Source organism: Syngnathoides biaculeatus, chromosome 10 (assembly GCF_019802595.1).
Source record: "Syngnathoides biaculeatus isolate LvHL_M chromosome 10, ASM1980259v1, whole genome shotgun sequence".
Classification (NCBI taxonomy): domain Eukaryota; kingdom Metazoa; phylum Chordata; class Actinopteri; order Syngnathiformes; family Syngnathidae; genus Syngnathoides; species Syngnathoides biaculeatus.
This window is the reverse complement of record NC_084649.1, coordinates 31,788,262-31,799,468: the sequence shown is the minus strand read 5'-3', so window position 1 is coordinate 31,799,468 and position 11,207 is coordinate 31,788,262. Positions and strand designations below refer to the sequence as shown.

At 40.7% G+C, this 11,207-nt stretch overlaps 1 protein-coding gene and 1 long non-coding RNA gene across 13 annotated transcripts in view; one reads left to right on the top strand and one right to left on the bottom strand.

Annotated features, from left to right (window-relative positions):
* LOC133506929 (calcium-dependent secretion activator 1) overlaps positions 1-11,207 on the top strand; it is a 231,611-nt gene that overhangs the window by 68,485 nt on the left and 151,919 nt on the right. For all 9 annotated transcript variants that reach the window (XM_061831312.1, XM_061831313.1, XM_061831310.1 and 6 more), the window contains 2 exons: positions 4,959-5,095; positions 5,176-5,363. In XM_061831312.1, the coding sequence (XP_061687296.1) occupies positions 4,959-5,095; positions 5,176-5,363 (325 nt within the window). The remainder of the gene's footprint in view (positions 1-4,958; positions 5,096-5,175; positions 5,364-11,207) is intronic.
* Positions 1-11,207, bottom strand: part of LOC133506930 (uncharacterized) — a 41,572-nt gene that overhangs the window by 12,194 nt on the left and 18,171 nt on the right. Inside the window, exon 5 of one of the 4 annotated variants that reach the window (XR_009796648.1) lies at positions 1-650. This exon is cut by the window's left edge and continues 66 nt beyond it. The exons of 1 other annotated variant lie outside the window; for it this stretch is intronic. This is a non-coding gene — a long non-coding RNA (uncharacterized LOC133506930). Of the gene's footprint in view, positions 651-3,374; positions 3,578-5,133; positions 5,272-11,207 lie in introns of those variants that run through there. 2 more of the 4 variants (XR_009796646.1, XR_009796644.1) reach the window with 2 other exon arrangements.

Genomic DNA, 11,207 nt, shown 5'->3' with positions numbered 1-11,207 from the left:
TAATGTAGTTTTTGTGTTTCTGCCGTCTTTTGAGCACCTTCGTGAAGAGGCTCATAACGTCATTGAAATTTTGCAGCATTCTGTTTTGTTAGGGTGATAGAGTTCTGCAAAATTATGGATGTTGTTCCATTCAGCGCAGATAGCTTTTATATCGGCACTTGAGACATCTTTCCTGCCTTCAGCCTCATCAAACAACATCTCCTCCCTTCCTTGCCAACACTATCCCCAGCTAACTGCTGCTTGTTTATGAAAATAAGAAGCAATTTTTCGACTTCCTCCAAGATCTGTGGCATGTACTTGGTCAACACGGTTGGTCCTTCAGTAACATCACATGCTTTGATGGCATCCTTGTGTTTCAGAATGGTGCTGATTGTCAATTTCATCATGCCATACTTTTTCGATAGCTCAGAAGCACATACACCAGATTCGTATTCAGCAATCAAATCCTTCTTTAAGTCGACAGTTTTACACACCACTTTCCTTTTCTCAGCACCAGCAGTTCCACTTGCCTTCTTTGGAGCCATGATCAGGGGTTACAGTGAAGAAAATAAGTACCTGAACACCCTGCTATATTCCAAGTTCTCCCACTTAGATATCATGGAGGTCTGAAATTTTCATCGTAGGTGCAAGTCCACTGTGAGAGAGATAATCTAAAAGGAAAAATTCAGAAATCACATTGTATGATTTTTTTTAATGATTTACGTGTGTGATACAGGCGCAAATAAGTTTGAACACCTGAGAAAACCAATATTAATATTTGGTACAGTAGCCTTTGTTTGCAATTACAGGTGTCAAACGTTTCCTGTAGTTTTTCACCAGGTTTGCACACACTGCAGGAGGGATTTTGGCTCACTCCCCCACGCAGATCTTCTCTAGATCAGACAGTGTTTCTGGGCTGTCGCTGAGAAACACAGAGTTTCAACTTACTCCAAAGATTTTCATGCTATAAGACATATTTTTGTTTCAAAAGTCAACGGACTTTGCGTTGATCAATGCTTTGACCGGCAATATGGCCAGTCACGTGATTTCGATGACGTACGTGCACGAGCTCTATACGTCTCCCTGTGCTGCAGCTTCTTCTGCAAACAAATAATACTGCAAAACAAATGAAAGAATGACTCAATAAATAATTGACATAAAACATGTACTTTAAATGCTCTTTAAATGCTCCCAGCAAGTCACACAATATTTGCAAATGTTGGAACTCACTGTGACCATAAAGGGCACCACATTGTAAGTTGCCATGTCTAATGTGGCGCCTCGTCTATTTAGAAGGGAATTTAAGACCTCTACGATCGTGAAGCTACGGTAAATTAAAAAAAAAAAAAAAACCTTGGGAGAGCAAAATCCGCTAATAGGCAGAGCCATGAACAGTGAACCGTGAATGGGCAAGGGCTCACTGTGCATATATATATATATATACATATGCATGTATGCATATGTGTGTGGCTGTGTTTGTGTGACAACAAGCTCGTCAAAGTTCACCTTTCTGCCTCTGTTCATACACCGGGCAAATGCCCGATGGACTGTCCAACCTTTTCTTCCTCAGTGTGCATTGCGGTTATCTTCTGATCCGTCAAGAGTGTAGCCCATTTCTCACAATAAATGAGCTGGGATAGACTCAGACTTCCCTGTTACCATGAAAACATTAAGCAACACAGAACACGGCTGAATAAAAACTATTACCTCCTCAAGATTATTTTAGCAGAATTATTTTTTTAATGTGTGTACCTGGCCATTCAATATGTTTCTGAATCTTAAAATGTAAAAAAAATAATATATATATATATATATATATATATATATATATATATATATATATATATATATGTATATATATATATATATAAATACAGATATGCGCAAGAAACACAGGATCAAAATAGCAAAATATGGCACGTGTTTACCATAAGATAATTTTTATTTCTGTAAGAGAATAAGTCAACAATCCGTGTACCTATTCCATTTTAATGTATTAGGAATGAGGGCAAAATATGATGTGCATTACCTTTTTGCATAAGTGTTTTCACAACAGGGGAAGACTTGAAAATAAATGTATGCTTCTGGACTATCATTTGTATATTTTCAAAATACTACATTGTGTGCGTAAGAGGACAACACATTTCCTCTCATATTTGGCCTGAAGACGCACAGACTACCAGGTGATAGTGAATAGAAATTCCAATCTAAGAATCTAACTTAAGAATTCCAAAGCTTCACAATCAGTGACACACACCACAATCGTATTTTTTAAACATTACTATATTTATACTTAGGTCTCGCTAAAGTTTAATTTGATGGAGAAAACATTGTTTGTTGATGATAAAGAAAAGTCTGCACAGTGATTTTATCGTGAGGTATTGGGAAATGTTGGTGGTTGTATGCTTTTTTGAGCTATTCTATTTAAAAACAAAACTTTATTGACCATCAGTTGTAAAGCAAAAGCGTCCTGAATCCTCTGCTCTGGATCTATAAACAAATAGTAGCCATCAATCAGTGTCAGGATCGTCCTTCCCCAGTCCAGATGGGCGGGGGTGATGGGTTGGGGTGTCACTGCAAGTTACTGTCCATCTCTCCTGCATGTCTCCACTCCCTCTCTCTCACTCACATCAAACAGACCTGACAGGCCACTAGCTACAGTCCAAAGGGGCACAATGTCATTTTTTTCCATTATTTATTTGTTTTTTGGTGGGGATGGGGGGTAGGCACTTTTTGAGGGAACACAATTATATAGCTTTGAGCATTTTTGTTTTGTTTGTTGACTGGCAGACGGTGTGCTGTCATTCGGCAACTAAGAGGACGATAGCTGACCAATCATTTCATAACTCTGCAGAAGGCTGAGGGTCAGGCTGGAGTTCTTCTTCTCTCTATTCATCGCCATTTCATGTATCGTATTATTAGTATTAAAAAATATAATTTATCTTCGTAACTTATATAGGTATGTATAACCCATGCGTGCAAGGGGGTAAAGGCTTGCAGCTCCATGCCTTTCTGGGCTGCGCTGTATTCTCCCATAAAGGCTGTTTTTTATGCACCTTCAATGAAGATGCAAGCTGTGCGTCAAGCATTACTAAAATGTGGCATTCCCTGTCAAATCTGCCCTTCTGGGTATTTTCCCATCATCTTAAGTGATTTTCTTTGTACACTCTGCTGTGGCTGTATTAAGTCAAGCACACCAGGAACGTGAAACTAATATACACAGTTTGAATGCAGTTACAATTTTTTGTACAAACCCCGATTCCAATGAAATTGCCAGTGTATACAATGTAAATAAGTACAGAATACAAGAAATTGTAAATAATTTTAACTTTTATTCGAATGAATACACACCAAAGAGAAATAGTGTTCAAGTGATGGCTTTTGCTGTTGTTGTTTTTTTCTTGCACATATTCAATTTGTTTGTTTTTTTTTATTTTATGACTACATTCCAAAATCACTGTTCCATTTAACACCACTCCGTACAGTGAAGAAAGTAAGTATTTGAACAGCCTGCTATTTTGCAAGTTCTCCCACTTAGAAATCATGGAGGGGTCTGAAATTTTCATCATAGGTGCATGTCCACTGTGAGAGAGAGAATCTAAAAAGAAAAATACAGAAATCACAATGCATGATTTTTTTTTTGATTTATTTGTGTGATACAGTGGCAAATAAATATTTGAACACCTGTCTATCAGCTAGAATTCTGACCCTCAAAAGACCTGTTAGTCTGACAAAAAAGTCCACCTCCCCTCCATGTAATATCCTGAATCAGATGCACCTGTGTGAGGTCATTAGCTGCAGAAAGACACCTGTCCACCCCATACAATCAGTAAGACTCAAACTTGTAACATGGTCAGGACCAAAGAGCTGTCCAAAGAGACCAGAGACAAAATTGTACAACTCCACATGGCTGGAAAGGGCTACAGAGAAATTGCCAAGCAGCTTGGTGAAAAAAGGTCCACTGTTGGAGAAATCATTAGAAAGTGGAAGTAAACATGACAGTCAATCTCAATAGGAGTGGAGCCCCATGCATGATATCACCTCGTGAGGTCTCAGTGATCCTTAGAAAGGTGAGGAATCAGCCCAGGACTACACGACAGGACTTGGTCAATGACCTGAAAAAAGCTGGGACCACCGTTTCCAAGGTAACTGTGGGGAAAACACTAAAACATCATGGTTTGAAATCATGCATGGCACGGAAGGTTCCCCTGCTTAATCCAGCACATGTCAAGGCCCGTTTTAAGTTTGCCAATGACCATTTGGATGATACGGAGGAGTCGTGGGCGAAGGTTTTGTGGTCAGATGAGACCTAAATGGAACTTTTTGGTCATAATTCCACAAACCATGTTTGGAGGAAGACGAATAATAATTTCCATACCAAGAACACCATCCCTACGATGAAGCATGGGGGTGGTAGCATCATGCTTTGGGGATGTTTTTCGGCACACGGGACTGGACGACTGCACTGTATTAAGGAGAAGATGACCGCGGCCATGTATTGTGAGATTTTGGGGAACAAACTCTTTCCCTCAGTCAGCGCATTGAAGATGGGTCATGGGTGGGTCTTGGGTGACATTACCCGATGCACACAGCCAGGAAAACCAAGGAGTGGCTCCGTAAGAAGCATAATAAGGTTCTGGGGTGGCCTGGCCAGTCTCCAGACCTAAACCCAATAGAAAATCTTTGGAGGGAGCTGAAACTCTGTGTTTCTCAGAAGAACAGTGATGCATAGCCATCAAATGCAAACTGATGTCCTTTCGCCCCCTTTTTTACACTGCCTGCGAAAGAGCAGTACAACTAAAACTGGTAAAATTTCATTTGTAATGAAATGAGTCGTGACTGTAAAAGGCTTTTGAGCAATGATCATTCTAAATGTGGCATTAAAACATAATATAACAATCTACTTTTATAAGAACATTTTTTCTTTCTTCTTGTGCTTTTCCTTTGTTCATTCCTTCCTTCTTCTTACTTTCTTCCAGATGCGGATCGAGCCCAGAAGCATGGCATGGATGAGTTTATTTCGGCAAATCCCTGTAATTTTGACCATGCCTCACTCTTTGAATTAGTCCAGCGTCTCACTTTAGATCACAGACTCAATGACTCTTACTCCTGTTTGGTAAGCAAACTGTGAAATGCAAATTGTTCCTTGATAAAACAGTCTCTCAGGGTGGTATATGCTGCATCTGCTCCATTCAGGGCTGGTTCAGTCCTGGTCAGGTTTTTGTCTTGGACGAGTACTGCGCTCGCTACGGAGTTCGAGGCTGTCATCGCCACTTGTGTTACTTGGGTGACCTATTGGAGAGGGCGGAGAATGGAGCCATGATTGACCCAACGCTTTTACACTACAGCTTTGCCTTCTGTGCTTCCCACGTCCATGGAAATAGGTACAAATATAATTACAGAGGATAGTCGGTGTTTCATACAAAAACACAAACATGCAAGAGTTTGCTTGTAAAAGTCACTTGTGACAAATTAAATGAAAAACAACGTGTGAAAGTTCTATGGTTTATGCATTTATCCCTGTCAAGTTTTATGTTTTGTATTGGTTTTCACCTTGTACTTTTGCATGTTAACGCGTCATCTTTTTTGTCTCTCTTATTTCCTTTTTAACCTCCTATTCATGTCCATTTTGCAAAAATAACACACCTGTTTTTTTAAAAAAAAACCTGCACAACCCCTGTTAGTCAATGTGTGTCAGAGCTGTTAAAGTGGGCAGTATCAGAGGCCGAACTACAGCGAGCGCTTTTCCCCTTTTCCCCCAAGCCCTCTCCCCAAAGCATTAGGAAAGAACTCAAAATCATTGAGTTCATGAAGAAAAGGGATCTCAGATCCTCACTTTTCTCAGGGCCAAAAAGGTGAGTTATTCTGATTTTTTTCTTTTTTTTTTTTGGGAAAGATCTAATTTTTAATTTAGGCGGCATGTTGACACAGCTACAGAGAGTTGGCCGAACAGTTCTAAAGACCGGGATTCAAAGTCCCGACCTGTCTGTGTGGAGTTTGGATGATCTTCTCGTGCCTGCATGGGTTTTCGCCAGGCATTACGGTTTCCTCCCACATCCCAAAAACATGCATTAATTGAGACTCTAAATTGCCCGAGGTGTGATTGTGAGTGCAACTGTTGTCTGTCTGTGCCTTTCGATTAGCTAACAACTGTTCAGGGGGTACCCCACCTCCTGCCCGATGACAGCTGGGATAGACTCTGGCAATCCTGCGACACTTGTGAGGATAAGCACCTGAAAAAATTAATGGATGGATGGATATTGTCATGTCCCTGCCTTCCAGTCCTGGCTGGGCATGGCCAGCTGATTGGGAGGCGCACACCTGAGCCTTGTACGATCTGATGAACCCCTGTATATATAGGACCCCGGGGATGACTGGTCCTCTGCCAGATCGTTGCATCTCATGCCCCGTTCCAGTACTCCCGTATCTCTGATCGTGAACCCGTGTGTACCGACCTCCGCCTGTTCTCCGACCGACCCCATAAGCCTGACTCCTTTGACACTTCTGCCTTCTTTGATTGATCTCCTGTGTATCGACCCTCGCCTGTCCCCTGACCACCCTTGTAAGCCTGCCACTACTAGTACTTCTGCTCTCTTGGACTGACCTGCTGGTAACCGACCTCAGCACAAATAAAGACCTCCTCTATACTGCCTGCTTGCCGCTTGAGTCGTGCATTTGGGTCTGCCCTCCAGCTTCACTCGTGACAGATACACTCATTTACAAAGGAACTACTATCTCAATGTTCTTATGAGGAAAAAGCTCGATATTCGTAAGAAGAATTCTTGCACAGAACTAGAATGAGGGCGCAATGGACATTTGCCTTGACCAAGCGGTGTTTAAGAATGATTGGCAAATAGCAGAATGGACTTGTTATTTGAAAAGAAGTCTCTCTTCTTATCCATTCACACTATGATGGGTGAAGAGCTATAAAGACAGCGAGAGGCCTATCTTACACTAGGGTATCCATCCATCCATTATCTGAGCCGCTTCTCGTCACAAGGGTACCGGGAGTGGTCTGGCCTATCCCAGCTATCTTTGGCTCAGGTACACCCTGAGCTGATTTTCAGCCAATCACAAGGCACATAGAGACAAAAAAACATTCACACTCAAATTCACATCTACAGCAAATTTAGAGTGTTCAATAAACCTACTGTGCATTTTTTTTGTGATGTGGGAGGACTTTGGAATTCCTGGTGCAAACCCATGGAGGCACGGGCAGAACATGCAAACTTCACACAGGTGGGGCCGGGATTTGAATACTGGTCTTCAGAACTGTGAGGCAGATGCTCTAACAAGTTGTCCACCATGCCGCCCCAGGGGTATCAAACTCATTTGAATTCACAGTAGGCCACATTCACTTGAATTTGATCTTATATTGTCTAAGTCAAGTGGCCAAAAAAGTTATAAAAAATGAAATTTCATGTTTTTCCATTTTTTGGTGGAAATAGTTACAAATATAGTAAATCTGGACATCACATCATCAGAAAATCACATTTATTATTGTTGCAAATGTTATGAAACAATGAAGGAAGGAAGTGAAACAGACAAACAATTAGCCACCAACCTCCAGCTATAAGCATGCATCATATTAGCTTGCACTCTACAGCTCACTAAAGAAGTGAATTCCAGGGGTCACCACAGTGAGTCACTCGCATGATTTGTTTGTTTGAAGCAACTTATCCATTTTCATCAGTTCTTTTTAAATAAAATAATCTCCTAAATAACTACACAAATGCATTTTAACTGGATTGTTATTTAACAAACAATACCATGATATGACACAAACCTTGCATCTACAGGAGTTACACCAAGTCTCTCGGTCCATATGGGGTTTGGAAGTTCAGTGGAACCTCTGAGTTTGATTATAATTCGTTTTTGTGACATGGTCAAATTCCGAGTTATTCAACTTCTGAAACAGATTATCCCTTATAATGTAAATTACTTTAAATCGATTCCTAACCTCCATTTCAACAATAAAAAATGCATAAACTTAAAGCAACTTGAATGTGTATCATTTACGTTTTTGGTGGCGACTCAGGAGGGAAAGAAGAAGTGTCAAAGTCACCCCTCAATGATTTGACTCTGTAATTCTCCAGCAGCTTCTAAACTTCTATTATCTGTGCTATCTGCTTTGTAATGCTAGTTACTTCTTTGGCAACATTAACTGTATTTTATTACATTTTTATTCTGTCATGAATATGGGACAAGGGTCTAGACCCAAATGCAGGACTCCAAGGCAGTGACATGATGTTGTGGGTGGTTATATTCCAGGCAGAGGTCATACACAGGTAAGCAGTCCAAAAAAGGCAAAGGCACATAAATACATAGCAAAAGGCAAGGTCCAAAAACATGAAAACAAGGCCCAATATCTACTAGGCAAAAACAAAGCTCAACTAAACTTTGTTGTAGTAGCACAGGAACGCTGGCCGTGACAACGAGGCAAATACACAACAAGAAGCTTGTATACTCATGCAGACAAAACAATGAACTGGCAACTAGCAATACAACACTTAAGGCTTAAATATATGACATCATTAATGACAATGAGCCACGGGTGAGGAGATGCTGCCAGACACATTAGCAACGTCAAAATAGTCGACTTCGCCATACGATGCTAGCAAGAGCCATAACAAATACGCAATGCATTTCCGTACTTAGATTCAATGTGGTTCAACTTTACTTTTCCTCCACTGCTGGTAGCACTGCTGTCGTTGCGTGCTCACACCATGAGCCCACACTGGTGTGCTATGAGCACGCAGTGGCTTGAGCATGAGTGACTGAGTCGAAGTGGGGAGCGTCTCGCCTCAGCACCGCTCCGTGTGCGTTTACCATTGCTCATTGGATACCCGGTCAACAACGCTTTGGCTTTGCTCGGTGTTCGGACAACAAGAATTCGATGAAAACCTAGGCATTTTTTATGCAGATTTTTTTGGTCAAAAACCAATTCGTACAACCACTGAGACATTCGAATTCCGAGGTTCCACTATATGACATTCCTTTTCTTTCTCAGCGCCATGCGGGTACAACACAAACACTTCCAGTTCTATGGTGTATGTGTGTCAAAATAAAAGCATCACTTTCAAAATAAAAGTAGGTTTGTATAAATGAAGCCGGCACATTGGAGTAACTAGCTGGAGCATTTACCTCACAGTTCTGAGGACCAGGGTTAAAATCCCAGCCCCGCCTTTGTGGAGTTTGCATGTTCTCCCCATAACTGTGTGGGTTTTCTCCGGGCACTCCAAAATCCTCCCACATCCCAAAAACGGGCATTAATCAGAGACTTTGCTTTTGGTGTGATTGTGAGTGGTTGTTCGTTTCCAAGTACCCTGCATTTGGCTAGCAACCAGTTCAGGGATTACCCTACCTTTTTGGCCGATGATAGCTCGGATAAGCAAAGGAAAGCAAAGCAAAGCAGATTTATTTGTATAGGGTATTTATTTCATACACGAGGTAACTCAATGTGCTTTACATGATTAACGGCATTTGAAAACAAAGATATAACATTTAAAACGGGACAAAAAGAGCAATAAAATGACAAACAAAATATTTAAAAAAAAGAGTTAAAACCGCAAATAGTGCAAGTAATATGATCAAAAAGTGGATATATTCTAAAAAGCATGAGAAAAAAAACAAGTTTTCAACCTGAATTTAAAAAACATTCACACTTGGGGCTGACCTCACCTCTGTTGGCAACCTATTCTATTTGTGTGCATCATAATAGCTAAATGCTGCTTCTCCATGTTTGCTTTGGACTCTGCCCTCCACGATTTGACCTGAGTCAGTCAATCTCAGAGCTCTCCAGGGTTTCTATTCCGTAAGCACTTCTTTCATGTATTCAGGACCTAAATCATTTAGTGATGTATAGTTCACTAGCGGAACTTTAAAATCTATTCTCAAACTGACTGGAAGCCAGTGCAAGGACTTTAGGATTGGAGTTATATGCTCTAACTGCTTTGTTTTGGTCAGAACGCGAGCTGAATCATTCTGAATGAGCTGCAGCTGTTTAATACTCTTTTTTGGGGAGTCCAGTCAGAAGACCATTACAGTAGTCAAGTCTACTTCAGATAAAAGCATGGATGAGCTTTTCCTGGTCTGCTTGACACATACAAGACTTCACTCTAGACACTGTATGTTCTTCAGATGGTAAAAGGAAGTTTTTGTGATTGATTTGATATGATTGTTGAAAGTCAGGTCGGAATCAATCAGAACACCAAGGTTTCGGACTTGGTCTTTGGTTTTTAAAGATAGAGAGTCCAGGTGTTTACTAACATCAATTCTCTTTTCTTTACTGCCAAAAACAATTGTCTCAGTTTTGTTGTGATTTAGTTGAAGAAAATCTTGGCTCATCCAGTTATTTATCTGATTTAGACAGTGGCACATTTCCTCAATTGAACTGTAGTCATCTGGAGACACTGCTAAATATACCTGTGTGTCATTTGCGTAGCTTTGGTAGTCAAAACTAAAGTTTTGAAGAATTTGACCAAAGGGTAGCATATACAGGCTGAAAAGGAGAGGTCCAAGAACTGCCCGTGAGGGACCCCATAGGTCATTGGCATTAGGTGAGACAGAGCACCTCCAATGGTCACAAAGCAGCACCTTTCCTCCAGGTAGGATCTCAACCATTTAAATACCATTTCATTTAGTTCTACCCACATTTCCAACCTGTTTAGCAGTATATTGTGATCTACCGTATCAAAAGCCGTGTTGAGATCCAACAAGACCAAACTTGACTCCTTTCCTGAGTCAGTATTTAACCTTATATCATTTAGCATTTTGATTAGAGCAGATTCTGTTCTGTGATGAATACGGAAACCTGATTGAAATTTGTCAAAACATACATTTAAAATCAAGAAATTGCTGAGTTGATTAAAAATAACTTTCTCAAGAAAGAAAGAAGTAACTCTTGGTGAAAATTACAAAGACACTGTCTGTTGAGGTGATTGTCAATTTGGAGTTTAGTTTTTCTCCACTTGCGTTCCGCTTTCCTACACTGCGATTTAGATCTCTTGACCATCATTGTACTCCTCCACGGTGTTCTAGGTGGTCTAAGGATGGTCTTACTTTTAACAGGAGCGACAGCATTCATGGCATTTGTGATTTTCAAGGCGAAATTGTCCAAAAGTTCATCAACTGTCTCAGCATTCACAGTCTGTGGCACAGCCACAGTCTCCATAAACTTAGGCGCGGTACTCTCATTATGTACCCTTTCCAAATAGAGATAGAGGTTG